Below are 22,730 nucleotides of genomic sequence, written 5' to 3' on the forward strand. Positions count from 1 at the left end.
ATAGTTTGACCTGCAGAGTATCAGGCAAAATGGCGGCGGTGAAATGGATGGAGGACGAAAGCGAACAATAACCAAGAGTTGACGGTACAGCGTACATATCATTTACGTTTCCTACGCTGGGAAGGTAGGTTTTTTTTTTAATGCTGCTTGCACGGACCCCGCGGTTTGGGCGCGCTGAGGGGACGCGTGTACGCTTGGTTTGCCAGCATGTTGGCCGGGGTCCTCGCCTCTGGTGCGGAGCATTAATGGACACGGCGGTGCGCGACGACAGCGCGAGCCGGGCGATGTCTGTTTGATGCGGCCGGCGCGCGTGTGCGTGTGCGCGGACGCGGCCGCGACTCCCGAAGTGTTGAAGCCTGGAGCGTGTGATCGAGGCTTCAGGGTTTTTTTTTCCACGGGTGCGCGTTTGCTTGCAACTCTGGCAGAAAAAAGTTTCGCTGGCTTAAAAGCCGCTTAAGTTAAAAGGAACTTGACGCCGTGCCCCCTTGTTTTACGCGGCTGATGTCAGGGATGATACAAAGCAGTGTCAGTCACCGTGTGATGTAAACCCTCCGTGCCGGAAGATTTCCCCCCACACCTCTTTTATATAGCTTTGTACTTGGGCTGCATTGTCGCAGCTGCAGCTCAGGCTGCACGGGGAGCTTTGACACTTGGATCCCGCAGACGGGGGCGGGCTGCGTCGGCATCCCCCAGACTGCCGAAGGGCGCATTCTGCGCATCTTGCGCACCTTACGCAGCCAGTGGGCCGCACGCTGCGCCAAGCTCACCTGCCAACTTCCCTGGGCCTCACACTCCTCCCCCCGTCCCACCACGCAGGGATCCGCTCGTATTTTTAATCATACCTGCAGTGTCCGCTCGTGCCTCAGTAGCGAGCTACTGAAAATAATGATCCCGGCTCCAGAGCTCACTCTCACCTGTTTTATGCATAGGGTACTGCCTACACTTACATGAAATGTGGTTATTAGTATGGAATAATTATCCACAGACATGTAATATGTCTTCACACCGCCATCCTAGTTTTCCTGGACCATAACATGTGACCTTAATTCAGAATTCCTTGTCTCAGAATTTAGTTGGGTCACTGCTGGAATATTTTTAACAAACTGCTCTAATTTTTGAATATAGGATAAACTGTAGACCTACCCTAATTATAAGTGTTTTTCATGCCATATCTTTGTACTCTACATGTTTTAACCTACCAAGCACCCAAGGCAATTCATCGTAATAGTATTTATACATTTATATCAGTTTAATGTTAATCAGTATAATACTTTCTTAATCCAGAAATTTTAGTAAATATTTATTAACTTGATTTATAGTATTATACAGCGAGTTGTTGGGAGGTCTTTGGTCTCACACGTTTAAGGTTGTGGGTTCTAATACTGCAACCACTCTGTTTGTGTGGTGTTTGGGCACCTCTCAGTGTCATTCAGGTTTTCCCTGTCTACTCCAGTTTCCTGCCACAGTCCAAAGACATGCGAATCGGTGTGTCTAAACTGTGCATAAAGTATGTATGGAATACACCAATGACCAGAAGGTTGCTGGTTCAAATCCCACAGCAGGCAGAATTATTTTTCTTTTGTTGGGCCCTTGAAAATGGCCCTTCGCCTCAGTTGTTCCCGGCACCGTCTGACCTTGCTTTGTACATTGATTTGGATAAAGGCGTCACATAGATAGATAGATAAAATGAAAATGATTTTTTTTGTGTGATGGTAGATTAGCTGTCGGTGGTTTTCCATCCTGGGGTTGTGATTTCTGTGTCCATGAAGGATTCTGTTCTATCCATCATGGCTGTCCATAATGTGTCCATGTGTGACAGGCAGCGGAGGGACATGCTCGCCTGTTTCCCCAGTTCCCTGTCGGTCCGCTTTCTGATTCGCATTGTCAAGCACAACATGGTGCCGTGCGCGATGGCAAAGCCGCCAGCTTCCGCCAGTGACAACCGTCGGCTTTCCTCCAGTGGCCGCCCAACTTATCCCTGCCAATTTAGACCTTTCTTTTTTCTCTCTGTGTGACAGTGGTGTTGTATCGGGCTCCTGTGGGACTCCAGGTCACAATCGTTAAACGACATTGCCGAGCAACCAGCCCCTGCCTCGGAAATGCGCGTCAGCTGAGTGAGGCGCTCGGGGAGCCCTGGATGCCGCTGTCCGACGCCTCTGCCGTGAGCCTGGACTCTTTCTGCTCTCTTTTCATTCCCAGAACAGCGAGCCGTTTGCCTAATAATGATCCTTAAATCGACGCATCGTGACAAATAGCTTGTGTTTCTGCAGGACTCGGCGGCAGCGAAACGCCAAATCGATCTTATAGACCCTTCGGTTAATTGGTACTGTGATTGTTATTTAGCAAACGAAAAGCAAAAGTATTTCTGTTTAACTAGTTTAGATCCAGCAAAATCCAGTATGATGTTTCTCCATGAAAAAAAGCAAAAATTATTTTAATAAAAAACCGTATTTCACTGTTTAGCTTGCTGAGTCTCTGGGCCTGTGTACAGCCTGTGTTTCCTGTAGCTGGATTGGTTGGGCTATTGATCACATTTTTGTGTGGATTTCTTAACTGTATGGTTTGTTGCTTGGTTTACTGACAAAAAAAAACGTGGCATTTATACAAAAGACGACCACTGGGCACTGAAATTGGAACTCTGCTCCCTGCATACTTTAGATGGTAAGTTACACTCCAGCAGGGCAGAGTCAAAAGTCTTACGGCAGTACATTTAAGGGGCATTGCGCAGAATCGTGACGTCACCGCTGCGGAGGTCACACAGAGGCTATAAACGGAAAACCCGGCTGTATCTTTTTATGCCTCTGAAACCTGCTGGATGCACTGGACTCTGTTTATTCCAGCTTAGCGCTGGGCTGGAGTCCTTAAGTGTCCAGTGCTTGCAGTGCTTTGGAGGGGCTGAGTCAGGTGACATGCTAGAAAGAAAGAGAGAAAGAAAGAAAGAAAGAGAGAGAGAAAGAAAAATTCAGCACCTTGGAATCTGGAGGCATGTTCAGAGACCGGTGCTGCTAAATCACAGATACTTGGAATGATGAATGTATTTCTATAAAAAATAATATATACAGGGGCTGGTGTGTCCATTAGTGGATCAGGAGTCTGTTCTTGTGACAGGAAGGTTGTGGGCTCGGATCTCCGTAATCACATCACAGTTGCGACCTTGAGCAAGGGCCTTAACCCCAGCTGCTCCAGGGACACTGGCTCACGTCGGCTCTCGGCCCCTTAGCCTTGGACAAAAACGTCTGGTAAATGTAAATAAAATGAAATTACTGCTGCACTGTTGTCAGATGTGCGAATCTGTGGAGACCCGCTTCCTGTGTGTAGCTTGTTTTTAAATGTGCATTTGTACCTTAGGGTCTAATGCCAACCGCCACTGACCTATTGTATGGCGGTGCAGTGTGCAGTCTGCAGTCTAAAACCATAGAAACAAGTCACCTACAAAGTCATTGTAACTATGGCAATTGTTATGAAGTTCGTAGATCTAAGGTGTGAGACGTAGATGGATTTAAAGCAGATATTAGACTGTGCTCTGATGTAATGTACTGATGTGAGTCCAGTAAATAGTGGGGTGTTACCTGTTTCCTTATGGTAGGGGTTGGTGATGGGGTCCATTCTGCACTGTGCTGGTTTTATAGTCCTCATATTAGAGGTGTGAACCATCCGCAGATAGGAATCCATTTACCAGACACCTGAGCTCCATAACCCACAAAAGGCTGCACAGAAGCCCGAGAATCCACTGTTAATCTATGTTATGCACTTAATACATGCAGGCTGTGTGTGGCTCTGGGTTGGGACGCTGTGTCTGTGATCAGAAGGTCATGGGTTTGAATCCCATGGTCGTCAGAGTGATTTCACTGTTGGGCTCCTGAACGAGGCCCTTACAGTTACTCCAGGGACTGTCTGAGCCTGCTTCTGAAAAAGGCTTTGGATGAAAGCATCAGCTAAATAGGTGTCACGCGACACAGAATGAGTGCGGTTTTGTTTGTGCAGGCTATTTAAGAACGCCGAGCAGTATGGCACCTCTTGGTGCTGGTTTATATGAAGCTGTACAGAGCATCTGAGGAAGAGCTCTTGTAAGGATGCATTTTTCAGCAGTAATCTTCAGCAGAATCTTTATCCAGTGAGTGCAGTTGTGAATGTGTTTCTCACTGCATCTGGTATAAGCATACAAACCCCGGGGCCACTGTTGTTTGTGTGAGACATCAGTGACCATCTTCCCTTGGGAAAGTCATGGAAATTCTGCAGCGGTCCCTCTGGAAGGGTGTGTTTGTGTTATGGCCCATTAGGGTAAGACTGCAGAAAGGTGCCCCCCCCCCCATGGGCTCATCGCTCACATGGCGTCCTCCTTAGCCAGCTAGCCTTACTGCTAATTTGGATTTTCCATGCTTATGTTCAATACTCACGTGGGCACTGGGCACCAGCAATACTCACATGGGTACTAGCTTTTCGGTAGTATACGGACATTTATTTACGCCTACAATTTGGTAGGTAGATTAGTAGTACGCCTAAAATACTAATGAGGCATTTTGTGATGGCCAAAGGTTAGTATTCAGTATAAATGCGGCATATCCTTATGTTTAATGAACGTGTCGAACTTTAAGCTGTAGAAAGCATTGCCCCACAGACGTCTTTTTACCTTGTCTCCTCTTTTAAAAGATGTCATGGCTGCTGAGCTGTTCTGTTCTTCATCTCTCCTTCAGTGCATATCGCACTGAAGTATACCAAACCACAGTATACCAAAACGGTATTATGTGGTGCGCACCGCTACAGTGCATATCGCACTGAAGTATACCAAACCACAGTATACCAAAATGGTATTATGTGGTGCGCACCGCTACAGTGCATATCGCACTGAAGTATACCAAACCACAGTATACCAAAACGGTATTATGTGGTGCGCACCGCTACAGTGCATATCGCACTGAAGTATACCAAACCACAGTATACCAAAACGGTATTATGTGGTGCGCACCGCTACAGTGCATATCGCACTGAAGTATGCCAAACCACAGTATACCAAAACGGTATTATGTGGTGCGCACCGCTACAGTGCATATCGCACTGAAGTATACCAAACCACAGTATACCAAAATGGTATTATGTGGTGCGCACCGCTACAGTGCATATCGCACTGAAGTATACCAAACCACAGTATACCAAAACGGTATTATGTGGTGCGCACCGCTACAGTGCATATCGCACTGAAGTATACCAAACCACAGTATACCAAAATGGTATTATGTGGTGCGCACCGCTACAGTGCATATCGCACTGAAGTATACCAAACCACAGTATACCAAAACGGTATTATGTGGTGCTCCACTAATCGAATTTAATAAACATGAAGATGCGGTAAGTTTATACAGATAACTAACTTTTGGGTGTCACAAAATGCATCTCATTAACTGTACTACTAATCTGCTTATCAAATTGTGGGCTGTATAGTATCGAAAAGCTGGAATCCAACCAAATGTTTTGCCCATTGTATAAAGCCCAGGTGATTATTCCACATGCTTGATATAATATTGATATGACATCGCCCAGCCCTAGTACTTGGTATCGGCAATACTCACATGGGTACTGAACACCGGCAATACTGGACACCGGCAATGGTCGCCAAGGTAACCCCCACCATGTTTGCCTTCCTGACTGACTCATTGAGCTGAGTGCAGCCTTACCTGCTCACATTGAAGAGATAATCAGAGGTGTACATTTCAGATCCAGAAAGTAAAAATCCAGACCAAGATTTTGCTTCAACCAAGCAGCTGCGTCCTCTGTGTCTGTGACTCTTCATATTCAAATGGTTGGTTGAAACAAAATCTTGGACTGGATTTTTATTTTCTCCACCTCTGGAGATAATTGATGTAGCAGTGACAGACCTCATTCTCACAGTTATCACAGTGGGAAAATAAATCGATAATATCGATAAATAATAATGATAATAATGGCAAAGAGACTATGAACTGTGTTACTGTCACAATGAAACCAATTAAACTCTCTTGGTATAGCCCAGTAACTGAAGCGATTATTGCAGTTAGTGTCGAAATCGTTTCTGCTGTTCTAATTGCTGTATTTGAAGTCTGAGATGTGTGCGATGCCGTCGGTAAGGCCCCAGAGCACCCGAGTAACTCTGAGTACTAAGTAGGTCGCCGTCGGCTCTCCCGTCTGTCTCCTGGTGCCGATTCTAATGTGTGATGCTTGGAGCCGGTGGCAAGGGCTCACGACGCAGGGGAGGAAGCGGCCCTGAATTAGCAACTTTGTACGAGATCAGCTGCCAAGACAAGATATTTCCGTAATATGTCAGATCTCCCGAGAGCGTGTATGCCAGCATCTTTTCAATTAGTGCTAGGGAAGGAGGGGACATGTCACGTCCGTGTGAAGTCCGAGGACAATCTGCACTTTTTCGACTTGGTTCGGTCCTAATCTGCTCGAAACTCCGGTTTTACTTGACGTCGTTCCTGATCTGCAAACGGCTCGGCAAATGGCTTGGAAGACGTTGCGTGAAATTCTTGGGTTAAGTGCAGATGAGCCTTTGCTTTCAAAACCCTGGGTTACATTCAGGTGCCACATGAGTTGTCTTTCCGAGGAGCCAGCAGATATCTCTTCGGAGGTGTTTGTTCTTATCTCGAATGGACTCTTTTTGAGATGATAAAGACCTCTGTTATTCTCACCGGGGCCAAACTGTGCTCCGTTCACAGCAAACAAACTGGGCCTTAACTTGTGCCAGTGTTTCAGTCAACTGCAATTCGTCTTTCCGCCTGATGTGTGTTATACTTTCGTATGGCCACATGGTGGCAGCACGGGCTCAGTTATCCTACAGAATGCTTAAATACAAGCTGGGTAGAAACTTTGAGGAGAAGTGTGGGCAGATGATTCCCCTGTGTTGGAAATGACCCGCAAAGATGTATAAACTCATAGCGAATCCTGCTGGCGTGTTAGTGCACGGGGCCAGGACAGTGCGGGCTTCAGTGCGGCCAGGACAGTGCGGGCTTCGGTGCGGCCAGGGCAGTGCGGGGCTTCAGTGCGGCCAGGACAGTGCGGGCTTCAGTGCGCCCAGGACAGTGCGGGGCTTCAGTGCGTCCAGGACAGTGCGGGGCTTCAGTGCGCCCAGGACAGTGCGGGGCTTCAGTGCGCCCAGGACAGTGCGGGGCTTCAGTGCGCCCAGGGCAGTGCGGGGCTTCAGTGCGCCCAGGGCAGTGCGGGGCTTCAGTGCGCCCAGGGCAGTGCGGGGCTTCAGTGCGCCCAGGGCAGTGCGGGGCTTCAGTGCGCCCAGGGCAGTGCGGGGCTTCAGTGCGGCCAGGGCAGTGCGGGGCTTCAGTGCGCCCAGGGCAGTGCGGGGCTTCAGTGCGCCCAGGACAGTGCGGGGCTTCAGTGCGCCCAGGACAGTGCGGGGCTTCAGTGCGCCCAGGACAGTGCGGGGCTTCAGTGCGCCCAGGACAGTGCGGGGCTTCAGTGCGCCCAGGGCAGTGCGGGGCTTCAGTGCGCCCAGGGCAGTGCGGGGCTTCAGTGCGCCCAGGGCAGTGCGGGGCTTCAGTGCGCCCAGGGCAGTGCGGGGCTTCAGTGCGCCCAGGGCAGTGCGGGGCTTCAGTGCGCCCAGGGCAGTGCGGGGCTTCAGTGCGCCCAGGGCAGTGCGGGGCTTCAGTGCGCCCAGGGCAGTGCGGGGCTTCAGTGCGCCCAGGGCAGTGCGGGGCTTCAGTGCGGGGCTTCAGTGCGCCCAGGGCAGTGCGGGGCTTCAGTGCGGGGCTTCAGTGCGCCCAGGGCAGTGCGGGGCTTCAGTGCGCCCAGGACAGTGCGGGGCTTCAGTGCGCCCAGGACAGTGCGGGGCTTCAGTGCGCCCAGGACAGTGCGGGGTTGCAAATATTCCTTGGAAATGACATTTCTTGAGGTGGACTGGGGAATGAAACCTTTTCTTCAGGTCTATACATGGAGCGAACATAATCCAAGGCTTCATTTGCTACTGTTTTCTAAAAGGTTTTCTTCTTTTGATATTGCAGCTTATATTGCTATTACAGGTTCTTAAAGTGCGAATATGATTGCATTTTTAAAATACATATATTTTTAGCATGTCTGCGTTTAGTATGAGCTATTTGTTGGTCCCTCATTTTGGAAAAACCCTGTTAGTTGGCTATACCTGAGTAAGACCTGGTAGAGGAGACCTTGGCTACAGTGGAGTAAAGGCCTCTCTGGCCAGTTTTGGAGCCATCTTCTGGCGGCTGATGGGATTGCAGCGTAGAATGGCGGCAGGAATCCAGGCGGATTCGCCGTGAGCGGTCCCTGCGTGTGAACCGCTTCTCATCTAGCCGTGTGTTTGTCGGTGTCACTTATTTCCGCCTGTCGTCGGCGAGCTGTCCTCTCGCTGCACATTATTAAACGAACACACTGTTGTTCCCGTGGCTCGAGGCATTAAAGATTCCCTTTCAGCGCGGAAGCAGTCAGGTATTGATGAGCGGCATGGCTGGGCGTGGAGCCCCCCGTCAGGGTAATGGCGGTAAGGCGTGTGGTGCCTTTCATGCGGCGACTTGCCACGGTGCAGCCTGTCCTGCGTTCTTAAGATGGTATTAATTGGGATAATGAGAGGCTCCTCATTTTCCTTTGTATACATTAACCATTATCCTCATTAGCTCCGCGTTGCCTCCCAGCAAGGCTCCCCTTCACCCCCCCCCCCTCCTCCTCCCCAGCCTCGCGGGAGGTAATTTGCATCCCCCCCCCCCCCTTGCCGGATTCCTCGCCGCATCAGCTCACCATGGAAACATTAGCCTTGTTTGCAGCATCGCCCTGATTTATCTGCGGTCGGCGGTACCACGGAATCGGCTCCTCCGGTGATGACGAGCCCCCAATTGGCCGCCCCGACCCTGAAAACGTCGCCTTTTTGGTGGTGCGGGGGGGGGGTCTCGTGCACAGATGGCTTCTGTTCCAGATGCTGATGGTCCTGGTCCGGTGGTCAGTACCTCAGTGATGTCACCGTGTATGAGCACCGTCCGAAAACGACACTATTTATAGCTGTATCTATGTCAGCCCTCTTCGGGCAAACAGTAGAGTTATTGAGCCAAATGTTTACTCTTACGGGTTTTTTTTTAATCCGCTTTAAATGTTGAATATGGCACATTTGAAAGTATACTATTAAGAAGTGCTGCTGTATGCAAGATGCCACGTGACTTCAAATTGAAATATTTCCCCGGGAAATAAGTGGCAGAAATGCATCCGGATTTTAACGGGAGGAATGTTATTTAAGTATGTAGCTAAAATGAGCGATTCGCCTGCTGTTTAAGACATGGATGAATGTGTGTGAGAATAGGACCTCTGGCTTCTGGGGTGGGGGGTGGGGGGGGGGGTGTGGCATTAACGTAGCACAGGCCTAGGAGACCCCTGTCAGAGGGACTTCTGTAATCTGTTTAATTTTGAAAGGTATTGTCTTAAGCTTCAAAGTTTACGTGGCTTAATCCTCTACCTAACTCCACAGGCGGCCGGGCCAAGGCACTGTCAGTAGCCCAGCGCGTATCTCATCTACTCCCCGTGACAGAAATCCTCCTCCGAGACACGTCTGTCCGCGTCTTCCCGCAAACCCTTTGTTTGATGTCGCTGCCTGTTCTCAAACACGACTTGTGCCTTAACCCAGCTGTCACCCGTGCCCCTGTCCCCTTTTATCACCTCGTACCCAGGCCTTTTTTCATCAGCACAACCGCTCTCGGGAAACGGGCGGGTGGGTGTTAGGGGGGGTGTTTTTGTTTATTGGCTTTTATTGCTTTTGATGGGTCGGTGTCTGGGGCCCGTGTCTGTGAGAGTGCGGCGTTGCTCTTTAAAGCAGCTTCCCCTGCCCTCTGGCCGCCACTACCTGCCTGCCGCCATAACTAAGCCAAAGTCAACATTTAACTCGACGCTTCAACATCCCTCCTAGGTTGTTTGTTTTAATGATGCAGCGTGGCCTCCTGTCGCCAGGTGTGTTCCTGCACCATAAACGCTATCCCGACGGAACGTCATTTTCCGAAGTGTGATGTTTTTATCGTGTTAGGCTAACTTCCCGCGGCACTGTGCCACACCGCGCCATGCAAGCTGGCCTTGTCGGGGTGCCTGCGGGGGACTCGCCTGGGACCTCGTGCCCCAGTCCGGCATCTTTTCTTCGGGAGTCTCGACTCATCGCACGCTGGTGCTAAGTCGGGTTCATGCTAAGCTGCGGGAGTCTTGCCAAGTCGCTTTATTTAATTTAATTTCTTTTCTTTTCTTCATATCTCAGCGGTCAAACGGACCTTTGTTGTGAATGGCTAACAGTGGCCACACCCGGAGAGGTGAAATCACCCAAAGGAGGTGCAGGGTCCCCTTGCTCCTCATAAATTGCCCCCCCCCCCCCCCCCCCATTTGCTGGACTGCCTCTCTCCAGCTCCCAGTTCATTTTTTCTGGGTCTCTTGCCTCTGTTTTGTTTTGCATTCATTCATTTTCTGTTAGGTGTGACCTGCCCCCCCCCCCCCCCAATTCATCTGTGTGGTTCCATCCTTACTGGTTCCATCCTTACTGTCACACCATCCTGTTTCTCACCATAACAGTGACAGCTGTGAATTTTTTATTTTTTTTAACAGCCAATAATAGCTGTTGCTGTGTTGTTAAAAATCAATGACATTAAGTTGCATTTTCCACCCCAAACCAATTTTTCTTCTTAAGAAACACTTAGGTGGGTGTTCCTGGTGCTATTGATGATTAGCAATTAGCATAGCATACCATTGTTGTGCTTTATTAATCTCCTTCATTGGGCCTGATTATTCGGGTAGAGCGTTGGTGTTATAGACACTGAAGACTTATGGGTAATAAATTGGTTTAGATGAAATTATACCTTTTAAAGTGTCTGTATAAAAAATAAAAACGGTAAAATTCTTCTGTTACCAGGTTGTCCAGGTGTGGATACGTGGAACCATTTTTCGGGTTGTTGGCTTTTGTTTCTGTCTGGATCGTCCCGTTATTGAAGCAAAGCCCTTGTTCACTTTATATGACATGAATATTCATCAGTTACCGGATGGAAAAAGATGTCCAAATGAAAAACCCATTGGGGACATCCAGGGAGCCCGAGAGACAATCAGGGGACTCCATCCGAATGGTAAAGGTGTCCGAGGCCACTGCGCAGTGGTGAGGGCCACAGTGTCTGTCATTCATAGCTGCGTTGCATCAGCTGGGGACTGTTTCAGGAGACAGAGTAGTTATCCAGCTTCAAACCGAAAGCCTGAAGTACAGCTGGCACATGCTACCGTTTTCATTCAAGATCTGGAACAAAGCCCAGGTTCTTAATAAAGCTATTTGATGGAAGCTCCATGCAAATGTCAGTCTGTTTGCACTGTCTAACCTGAGCTGGTTTTATGTGTTTTTTTGCGAGGTGTCATGAGCGCCAGAAATCTGTAAAATATCGTAAACAGGAGAGGGAAGAGGCTTAATGAAATGTGGCCAAGGCTCGGTTTTTATGATTCAATATCCCGGGAAGCTTGATCTTCGGGGATTAGAGAATAATTATGATAATGTGCAATTATCACTTTGTGTTTTTTTTTTTTTTTTTTTCTCTTTTTTCCCCCTGCAGTAACCTCCACAAGAAGTGTGGGGAAGGTGTTAGCTGAAGTGCTGATAGTTTAAGAACAGAAGCTATGAGGAGAAGGAGGAACTCCTCCCAAAACCGCAGCTTTCATCTGTGGACGGGAACAAATCCGGCTTTCACGAGATTCGTATTTAAGCTACGCTGAGCAGCGAGACCTGCTGGTCGTCTTGTTTGTTTGGGGCGATGAGGTGATCTCAGATCCCGTCACTGGATCGGCAGCACGTGACGGAGGATGTAGGAGATTGAGATGTTGAGCGTTGGGTAGGCGGGGGGGTTGCCGATGACGGTTTAAGCTCGCACGTGCATCGCTCGGCTCGCCCCCGCCTCTGTCAGCCCGGAACAGGGAGCGTCTGGTCTCCCTCTGAACCCCTAACACCCCAACAGATGGGAAGAATATGGGGTACTGGATTTTTCCTACCTCCGAGGTGATGCCGGTGAAGACTCTCATTAACACCAGATTCACCACTTTGTTAGCGAGTTGGCCTCCTGTTGGGGGGGGGCGGGTGGGGCAGGAGGGCGGTGGGGCTTGCGGTATCTGCCAGGAGGGGTGCATCACAGCTGGCTGCAGGTCCACAGCGATTCCAGACAGTGGTGGGTATGGGGACACCGAAGCACCACAGCTCGAACCCAGAGCTGTATTTGCGGGCTCCAGAAATTATTAGCTGGCGTTTTCAGAAGCACTAAACCCCTCCCCCTCCGTGATCCTCTTCCTGCATCCCCCCCCCCCCCCCCCCCGAATCTGTCAGGAGCTTTCCGCTCCGCCAGCCAGCCGCGCTTTTTTAACCGTGGCTGGTGTTTACCCATTTGTAAGGATTTGAGCAACATGCGCGCCTCTCGCTGCGCCTGGCGCTGGCACCATTTGCGAGTGAGAAGCAGGAATATGATCTCATTGAAGGTGTACCTTTGTTCCCATGGAAATAGGCGTGTTCCTGTAACAGCTGAGAGTTTTCGAGCGAGTTGTGGGAGGGTTGCCGGCGAGAGGTGGGGATTCTTAATGCTCACATAATTAGAGCTCACCAGTGCATCCAGGGCTAGCAGCGGGGTGCGCCGTGAATGCGAGTGGTGAAAATAGGGGTCACGTAAGCACAATGCGACACTGAATAATATTCACGTCTGTCTGTGCGGAAACCATTTGTTTCTCCTGGCGATTTCCATGCATAGATGTATTTTTATATTTATGCACGTGTGTGATTCTTGTGTAATTTTTTTTTTAAGAGTTTAAATTCAGTTCAAGTGAAAGTATAGTCAAAGGGTAAGCAGTTGAGTCAAGTCGATTTGGGCTGCCCAGTTCACACCTGGCTAATGTTTCTAACTTGCCTTTCAGGTTGCATTGCCAAAATGGCCGACCTGATGCAGAATGCCAAGGAGGAGAGTGACGCGGAGGCTGCGTCGGACAATGCTGGTGACTCCCAGGAGCCCTTCGGGGGTCCGGCCGTCGCTCTGAAGGGCGGTGCGTCGCAGGCGCTGCTGCCGAAATTGCCAGACCGCGGGGACAAACCTCTTAATGGAATCCAGTCGGCTCTGTCCAAACACCGCAGAAGTTCCGGAAGCGATGCGGAAACTGGAGCTTTCACAAATGGACCTGGCTCACACAGTGACCCAGAGGAGCCTGGGGCTTCACCGGGAAAAGCCGCACCTGCTGAACGGCCAGGGAATGCCACCAGTCCACTTCCATCACAGGCACCCGGCAAGTCAAGGCCTACAGACTCAAATAATGGTGCAGGCCTCAGCCCCAAACCATTCGCGACACCAGGCTCCCATGACAGTGAGTCCGAGGAACCCGACCGGCTTTCTGTGGATGACCAAGACAAAATCCCAGTTAGCCGATACGGGTCCCCTGATGGGCTCGGCGGCAGAAGAATATGGGACTTTGATATGGACTCTTCAGAGAGCTCCTCTGATGACTATGAGAGTGATCTGAACTGGGACCCGCAGAAGGAGTTCATGCAGTTCTTGTGGAGTGACCACAGCCAGCCGGAACCGGAGCAAAAAAAGGAGACCACTACGCCACCTTCAGGCCAGAGGAGGAGGAAGCGCAAGGTGCAAATGCTGGAGAGGCCCAGTGTCCCCGAACGTGTTCACCCCCTGAAGAAGTCTCCCGCCAACGAAGGGCCTCCTGTAGACATCCTTAACTTCAAGAAGAAGCCCAACTCTCAGCTCACAGGGGAAACATGTGACAAATATTCCAATGACACCGTAGAGGCCATCAAACAGCTCATTTTACACGCACCCACGAAGAAATCCCAAGATGACGTTGACGTCCATGAGTTGGACGTGGGCAGTAAGCCAAAGCAGCAGAGTGCCGGTCCTCTGGCGGAGCTGAGCTCAGAGGAGGAGCCCTCGTTCTTTCCCTGCACCAAGTGCAACGTCAACTTCAAAGAGAAGAAGCATTTGCATAGACACATGATGTACCACTTAGACGGGAACAGTCAGGTCCGGCATGTCAATGTGCCTCGGCCCTTCATATGCAGGGAGTGTGGACGCTCCTTTCGGGATCGCAATTCCCTCCTGAAGCACATGATCATTCACCAGGAGAGGAGGGAAAAGCTCATGGAGGAGATCAAGGGCCTCAACGAACTGAAGGACGAGGGCAGGACTGCCAGGCTGCAGTGCCCACAGTGTGTCTTTGGGACGAACTGCCCCAACACCTTCGTCCAGCACGCCAAGACACACGAGAAGGACAAGCGGTATTACTGCTGTGAGGAGTGCAGCCACATGGCTGTGACAGAGCAGGAGCTGGAAACCCACCTGTACGCAGCTCACCGTGTCGTGCGTAAGCCGCAGTGCGACATGATGGGGAAAAGTGGCGGGCAAAAGGAGCAGAGGAGGTTTACCATGGTGAGAAACTACGTGCCAGACGCCACCTCCTTTCCCTGCAGAATATGCCCCTTTAGCACTCGGAACAAGAACATTCTGAAGAAGCACGTGGAGCTTATTCACCAGCAGCCATACCATGCTGATGAGGAGGACGTTGACAATAGGGGACCCCTGTATGACGTCGCAGATGACTATGCAACACCTGCGTACAGGCAGCACAAGTTTACGGGCAAGGCCCAGAAATCAGACACTCAGAGGCTGCAGCTGAAGCCAAAGTTCTGCATGGAGAAGCAGGCTTTCAGGAAAAGGGCAGAGCTGCCCTTTTGGTCTGAAGGCTTGGCCCACCTCTTCAGAAAGAGCAAAGTTACTCAGAAAGCTCGCAAGGGCCTGGGATTCCCACTGTCCAAGTGGAGCCCCGGAAATTCACTCAACAAGCTGTCAGCCTCTTTACGGAAAAGTGACAAGCAAAGCAAATTATCTTCTCAGCAGGCTGCAAGGATAGACGTTACGACGGGACTCCCCTATGTGGAAGACGGCTACAACGACGACGACCAGGGTTACGGGAGCCTATTTGCAGGAAACTTGGAGAAGCCAAACTCCATGCCTCGCTGCTACAAGCCCCTGCTACCGAAAACAGAGAAGTCCAACAGCATCTTCTATGCTGGTTATGAGCATGAGAAGAGGCAGGGGGATAGCGAGGAGAGTGACAGCAGGCATTTGAGAGTGGAGCCATCCATTAAGAGGAAGTCTCCCTCCAAGAGGAAGATGTCCACACCGTTTCACAACACTATGGAAAAGACGACCCATGTGATTTTACCAAAACATGAACAGACTCCAAAGAAGCACGAAATTCTCAAGGACGTGAGCTACGAGGACCCGTATGACTTCAGCGATTACACCAGCGAGGCCACGGCCAACTTCCTGGACAGTAACGAGAATGAACAGAATCCCTACGCTCGGAACTACTTCATCCGGAGGCAGAGGTTTCCCGCCAAAGAGGATCGGGGCTCGTCTGGGGACACGTTTGAAAAGAGCGGAGACTCTGGAAATGAAAGTGACACCATTCAGAAGCTGATTGTGAAGGAAGAGCGCATCGAGACGGACGTGTCTGCACACACCCCTGGGGTGGACGTACACCCCCATGTGGACTCCTTCTCCGACTTTGACCCACCCACCTTCGGGGGCGAGCGGAAGTCCTGCCCATATTGTCCCGCCATGTTTGAGTCCGGGGTGGGGCTGTCCAATCACGTGCGGGGACACCTGCACCGGGTGGGGCTGAGCTATGATGCGCGTCACGTGGTTTCACCAGAGCAGGTGGCATCTCAGGACCGCAGACCCCGCATACGGCGGAAGATTACCACCATACGGCGGATGAGGAAAGGTGCCCCGTGCCGGTCGTTTGCTTGTCTGGTTAAAGCCTGAAACTTGAGGCTAATCTTGTGAAAGGCCAGCTGGTAGCACGGTGGCTAGGACATGTGCTTGTAACCTGAAGGTTGCTGGTTCAAGTCCCAGGAGAGCCCCTACTGCTGTACCCTAGAGTGAGGTATTTAACCTGAATTGTTCTACTGAAATATCCAACTGTTAACAAGTGATGCTGTCACTTTGGGTAAAAGCGTCAGCAAGGCATTTAAGCTGTTTTTTTAGTCATCCAACTAGTGCAATAGTTTCATTTTGGAAAGTCGGTAAATGCGTCGGACATGAATTATAACTCTTGGTGCATCGTGTACATCGAGCGTGCTTTGGCAGGACACTAACAGATCGCTGTATTGTCTGTGTGTCCTTCAGCGCACAAATCGGAGTCGCAGTCTGGCCACACGTGCCCGCTGTGTGGAGGCTGGTTCGACACCAAGACGGGCCTGTCGAACCACGTCCGCGGTCACCTGAAACGCATCGGCCGCACCGTGTCCAGCACCAGCAAGTCGCCGCTGTGCATCCTCAACGAGATGATGCAGGACGAGAAGGAGTGCCAGCACATCCTACAGGTCCTGAACAGGAAGCGCTTCCTGTCGCGCCCCTTTGTCTCGCAGAAGTTTGCCAGCAGCGATGGCCTCTTCCTGTCCCCCACTGGCATCCCTGTCAAGATTCAACACATGGGCCATGAAGAGGGAGCGTGGGGGTCAGCCCCCCCACGGCATGCGGCGGAGGGCCTGCAACCCAAACAGGAGGAGGCCAGGCCTGAGGTCGCCGCCACCCCCTCCAGCACTTTGATTGAGCTGCTGAAGAGGAAGAAGCTGGATGAGGAGATGGAGATGAACAATCGCTCGCAGACAGCCAGGAAGTGTCTTGGGGTGTCCCCTCCCAAAGAGCACAATGCAGCACTGCATCCACTAGGGGCAGAATCCACCTGGATACCAGGTAGGCAGGCTTATCACAACAGACCCACAAAAAGCAGGGCCCAACTCTTGGCTGAGGATGTCAGAGGATGTTTTGTGCTGGACCAGTACAGGCTATACATATACATGCAATAATCAAGCACAGTCAGCATCTTTAATGTTTATTATACTAGCTAAGAGTATTTTGTACTTGATTACTGAAACCAGATGGTGTGAGCCACAGAGTAGGCGCAGGTAAATGAATAATCTGCGTTCTTCCTAATAGATGTTGAGACCAACAACTTGGACAAATGAACTGAACTTCGGTTTTCCTGTCGTGACCGCCATGAGACGGTCTCGAGATAAAGCGTCCAGGCGTGTTTAAGCCATTTCGTGGACTTCATTATTTACAGGACTCCCGTGTTTGACTGCTACCCCGTCGTAGTTGGGGGGGGGGGGGGGGGGCGGGGCTGTGAAATATTCATGCAGGTTTCATCATGTTTTTGGGCAGTAATCCCAGAGCAATCGTCACCGGCCGCGCGTAGAGAAAGTTCACGATCGCTTCAATTATTGTAGCGTGTTCAAAAAGAATACACACCAGCCAAGGCCTTTGAAATTCAAATGAAAGCGATGGCAGGCTTTGATGTGGATTTGGAAACACATCCATTCTGTTTATTCACCTTTGTTTTATGTCGGTCCAAATAAACCCTTCAGTCGAATGTGGAGCCGCTCGTCTTTTTTTTAAAAAAAAAAGGAAAACGGCGAACAGCTTTTTCAGTCATTATGCCGGCTCTGACTCCCCATTAACACAGTGCTGCTTCATTAGTATGTAAACTACCTCCATAATGGTGATCCCGGGTCTGTTCACCTCCGTCTTCCACGCATGTTTACTTTCTACCTTTTGCACGGAGGCGATGCACTTAACCAAAATGTAATTGTTTCTCGCATAAACGTTCTGTGATTCAAACCACTTCCGTTGACTGGGGAAAATCCAAAAAAACATGAATGTTTCGGCAACGTAACCACTGTGTTAAAAGCTTGACGCATTTCATGCTGTTATCACGCCCCTTAGTGTTACAAGGCAAGTGTGGCGTAATTCATGCTATTCAATCAGTACTGTAATAATCCAGTCAGTATTTTTTGTCCTATGGAAACAGTATTTTATCTTTCTCATGGAACCTGGTGGTTTTATTTACCAGCTAATAATGTCTAATTTTACAGTCACCTATTTCATTTGGTGCAAAGCATCTTCGCGAAACTCCAGGACTTTAAATGAGCGTGGAACAGCGATTTAAGATCTAATCTGACAGGCGATTTTTGCCCTTATTTTCCAGAGAAGAGTGACTTGAACAAGAAGGTGTGTGTTCACTGTAACACGACGTTCCACAGTGCAGTCAGCCTGTCCAATCATCTGCGAGCTTATGCACGGCGCAAGAGGGCCGCCCTGCTGGAAGGCACAAGTAAGGTGTCTTCTCTGACTCTCAGAAATGCCGTTAATGTTCTGTACATTTTTTTTTTATCCTGTTTAATAAGTAAAAATATTTATTTTGAGGTGCTGTACGTTACGTCTTTGTTTTGACATTTTGTCAGTGAAATTTGCACACGGGTGTACTTCTCTTGGCCCGACAATGGAAGGGGGCTGTAGCAGGTGTGTGGAGCCCCCCGTTTGTGCCGCGGACGCAGCATCTTTGCAGAGCTGATGTTGCTGAAATGAAGCAGCCCGTGGTGTGCTCTTCTGAGGTGGCGCCCATTTCTAGGCGCGCGCGCGTACTGCCATGCTTGCAGGAACAGCCATGTCTGTAATCCCCGTTTTTTCAGCCTACGACTGCAAACAGAAGAAGCAGAGATCAAGGCCCGGGCCCAAGAAAAAAATGTTCCGGTTGCCACATGCAGCTGATGAGATCTATAGACTCACCTGCAGGTAGGCACACCATGCTACGCTGCCATGTATTATGATACGATACGCTGCGCTATGCTACGTGATGCTATGCTACGCTGCAGTCTAATGCGATATTCTGCGACATGCTACGTGATGCTATGCTACGCTGCAGTCTAATGCGATATTCTGCGACATGCTACGTGATGCTATGCAACGCTGCAGTCTAATGCGATATTCTGCGACATGCTATGTGATGCTATGCTACGCTGCAGTCTATTACGATATTCGGCGATATGCTATGCTACGCTGCAGTCTATTACGATATTCTGCGCTACGCTATGTGATGCTATGCTTTGTTGCAGCATAGTATGCATACATTGCGTATATGTTACGCAACGCTAAATGATGCTATGCCACAGAGTGCCACGCTACGCTTAGGCTATGGTGTGCTACATTACATTATGCTGCATTATACTGTGGTACAGTATGTTATGCTATGCTAATGTGTTCTGTTCTATGCTCTATCAGTAGCGGCTAAAATAACATACGCAAGGGTACAATGGAAATGCGATGGGCAAAAGATTAGCATGCAGGAGAAGTGCGGGACGTTTCATATTTAGCATTTAGATAACTGTCTATCCTTCAGAGAAAGCTTCAAAGTTGAACCCCGTTTAGACCAAGAGGATTAATTCTTTCTGCCACATGCTTCATTGAATCTCTCATTACCAAACTTTGTCTGTGTGGTTGTATGGTTCGATTGAAGATTAAAACATTTAGCGAATCTTGCTTGTCCGCCCGTAGCAGTCTATTTCAAGCACCCAGCACAATGTCCGCTGGTCAGTGGCCTTACTTTTGTTCAGTATCTGCTACATTTAGGCGTAATCGACTCCGTCAGCGCCATCGTTTCTTTGTGCGCTGTTACCAGCCGGCGGCCCTGCGTTTCTGTTCCAGCACTGCCCAGTGTTCCTGTTTGCTCCCGTCTCCACAGGTTCTGCGATCTGGTCTTCCAGGGTCCGCTGTCAGTCCAGGAGGACTGGATCAAGCACTTACAGAGACACATAATGAACACCGGCGTGCCACGCACGGGGGCGGGCATGGTGGAGGTGACTTCTGTGCCCAAAGACCCCCTCTCTCCCCCCCAAGAGCAGACACCCCCCTTGGTGTCTCAGATGGCCTACTGAGCCAAGGAAACTTTTATAAACTCACTATTTTCACTTTAGGTCAATTGTGCATATGTACATATATAAATAAATATAAGTATATCTATATATAAATATATAATTTCATACAATGTATACAGATCTCGCCTTCCCTTTTTATATGGATATCTTTTAAATCTGGTGAATTGGTTTAGGAACATTCAATTCAAAGGTGCAGCAATTTAGGTGTGACAGGGATGAGTTTGAAGTCTTTATATCACGCTCTCTTGTGTGACTAACACTATTTTTCACTAAGTTTTAGTGGTATTTTACTCTGTCCACGTTTTAGGGTAGAATTCATGCTGAGAATATGATTTGTCCTCAGTTTTCTTTTTTTTTATGCAGCGATATGAACAGTGTGAACGCACTACCAAATGAGACAACCCATACCTCAGATAGTGTCCATTAGGTCAACAGTGGTCCCCGGGAACAGTGATCAGCACGTTTTTCTTTTCTTTTTTTTATTGTTTGTTCGTTGGTTTGTTTGTTTTCCCGGTACGGTCAGCCTTTGTACTGTGGAGTGCAGTCAATATAGTACTGTAGAGTAGGTGACGCAAACAGGGTGAAAGGCATTCTGGGTAACCGGAACGCTGTTTCGATTTGTCCCACAAGCTTAGAGAAACACCACGTGACTATTCTGAAACCAAGACAACTAATTATTCATGTCATACACTTACATGCTGTTCAGTAAAGTCTATACACACAGTTTTCAGTTTTTTTTTTTTTTTTTTGTTACTTTAAATCTTTATTTAAGTCTGATCGAAGCTTCAGTGAAGAGCATGGATTGCGTTTCGTACCCGAACAGAACCCTGCAAGCGTGCCAATGGATTTTCGTGTCCCTGTGGTTGGCATGACTCAGTCGACCTCATCACGCTCACAGACTGCCGTCTTTGCGGATCTCCGGTCCTCAAGCTGTTTATAACATCCTGGAGCACATTCGCGTTTTGTACCGCCGTTTTCACGCCGTGACTCCTGCAATTACTGCTTCCTGGAAAAGATAAACCCTCTCGTTCACTTACCGTATTTAAAAAAAAAATAACTGATTTACTGTGCCAGAAACGTTGCCGTAAACATTGGTTTTTAATTTTTTTTATTGTATGTAAAACACATAGTTATGGTGCTGAAAACCTCATGTTAGATATGCTTATTAAATAATTAAGGACTAAGGCTGAAGGTTTAGTTGTACCGATCCTGGCGAAATCGTGTGTTTCTGAGTAGTGAATGTAACCGTTAACCGTGTATTTGATTTGTGGACGTGTTGAGCTGAGAGTTACCCTGTATTCATTTGCCGTAGTGCTCTAGATATAGCCGCCTTTCGATGACAATAAGTATGAGACTAATTCTGCTTTTGTGTTTCAAGTTCGACTCGACTGTAAACTTTTTTTTTTATCTGTGTAAAAGAAATTGGTGCAAATAAAAATATGCTTGGTAACGGACATATCATGTGGTGGGAATATCTAGGTAGGGCGTTAAGGACGTTTTTTTTTTTGTTGTTTTTTGGTTATGTGCCTTCAGATGCATGTCGACGTACCATACCGGTTAACCTCAATGTGTTAGTTATGAAAAACCATAAACCTGACCTACATTTATCACAGAACGTTTATTTTGCCTGCATTAATTGCAGGTAATGTGAGTAAATAATGACATTGTATACACAAGGTAATGATTTTTGCCCAACTCTATTTCTGTTTTATACTGCATATATTAGATATAACAACTGTACTACTAAATTACGGTGTTTCAAACGTTCATCCTCACAGAAGTTTTTTTTTTTTGAGGGGGGGGGATTTTATAACTATTAATATTCCGTGTGTACTGTAAGACATTGCTCATTGTAAAAAGTGAAAGCCTTTTAATTAATGTTACATTTGTAGCAGTCTGTTCAGTATATCTGCGAATGCACGTACGAAGAAACGGTAACACCTTAAATTAAGGTACTCGCACAGTTCAGTCCCTTCTCAGTCTCGCGTGTTATGTTTCCGCGCGCCGCGAGCACGAGCGGGAGCGCCAGCACGAGCGGGGGAGCGAGCTCTCGGAGCGCCGGGCCGTGCAGGAACAGCCGGGGCCTCCAACTTCTGTCCTCCAGAACAAAGGAACAGCCGCGTCTCAATTATTTAACGGCTAATACTCTTTAAGCTCTTGTAAATGAATTATTCTGTCTTGGTGACACGTCGTTAAGGCTCCCTTCACTTCTCTCAGACTGTTGCTACTTTCAACTTTGGTAGCGTCACTGGAGATTCTGGGTCCATGAGAAATGAGATGTGATCTTAACACTAGAGGCTCAGTAGGGCTTGTCGGCACCAAGGGGCAGCCACTGTGTACAAGTCATTCACAATAGTTTGTGTCAATGTTTATAGCTAAAACTGGGTTGAACTGTAAACAACATGCACATATATAACAATCACTATATATAGGCTACACTAATTCTGTGATATACTATATTCATTATTTTTCAGGGAACTCTTTTTAATGACCCACTCTTTTGGACATCAGCGGAGAGATGGTTAGTGTCAGACATAAAAAAAAAGTCATTTGCAATATCCAATAATATCCCGTCACTTTGGTGCATAATTAGAACCTGTTGGTTTTATGTGAACCTTTCCCTTGACTGTTAACTTAAGTGTTTATGCAAAAGTTTTTCTTTAAATAAAGTGATATTGAACTGCGAGGCTGGCTTGAACTTGACCTTTTAAAAACATTGTGTTGGTGTGTTGTGGTGAAGTGGAAGCCGTGCAGAGGCCAGCCTGGGTATGCTGGAGGCACGTCCTTGGGAGGCCTTAAGGTGAGCAGACCGCCGGCCTTCATTATCCGCAAAGCGCCTTTGCAGCTGTTCGCATTATATTAAGACACTACATCGAGGCGTGGTGTGATGGACTTCGCGGGTGTGTTTCATAAAATCAAACCTCTATACTGGCTCTGTCCTCTCTTCCTCTTCCTTCCAGGGCGCTCAAATTGCCGT

General features: G+C 48.7%; 1 protein-coding gene across 2 annotated transcripts; it reads left to right on the forward strand.

Moving 5' to 3' along the window:
• Window positions 1-22,439, forward strand: LOC125716807 (zinc finger protein 644-like). 2 transcript variants are annotated; one of them, XM_048989568.1, is made up of 6 exons: window positions 1-124; window positions 12,889-15,762; window positions 16,167-16,736; window positions 18,028-18,153; window positions 18,512-18,614; window positions 19,561-22,439. In XM_048989568.1, exons 2-6 carry the CDS (start codon window positions 12,903-12,905, stop codon window positions 19,751-19,753), a joined length of 3,852 nt encoding a protein of 1,283 aa, XP_048845525.1. In that variant the 5' UTR covers window positions 1-124; window positions 12,889-12,902; the 3' UTR covers window positions 19,754-22,439. The 2 variants fall into 2 exon arrangements, with proteins under 2 accessions (XP_048845525.1, XP_048845526.1); XM_048989569.1 differs by having other exon boundaries at window positions 22-84.
• Window positions 22,440-22,730: the final 291 nt, after the last annotated feature.

This window comes from Brienomyrus brachyistius, chromosome 21, assembly GCF_023856365.1.
Source record: "Brienomyrus brachyistius isolate T26 chromosome 21, BBRACH_0.4, whole genome shotgun sequence".
Taxonomy (NCBI): domain Eukaryota; kingdom Metazoa; phylum Chordata; class Actinopteri; order Osteoglossiformes; family Mormyridae; genus Brienomyrus; species Brienomyrus brachyistius.

Bases quoted from the DNA above. Each gene is read 5' to 3' on its own strand.
- LOC125716807 (XM_048989568.1), top strand. From the start codon at position 12,903: ATGGCCGACCTGATGCAGAATGCCAAGGAGGAGAGTGACGCGGAGGCT. The intron at 15,763-16,166 runs GTGCCCCGTGCC...TGTGTCCTTCAG, and splicing joins CATACGGCGGATGAGGAAAG to CGCACAAATCGGAGTCGCAG. The intron at 16,737-18,027 runs GTAGGCAGGCTT...CTTATTTTCCAG, and splicing joins AGAATCCACCTGGATACCAG to AGAAGAGTGACTTGAACAAG.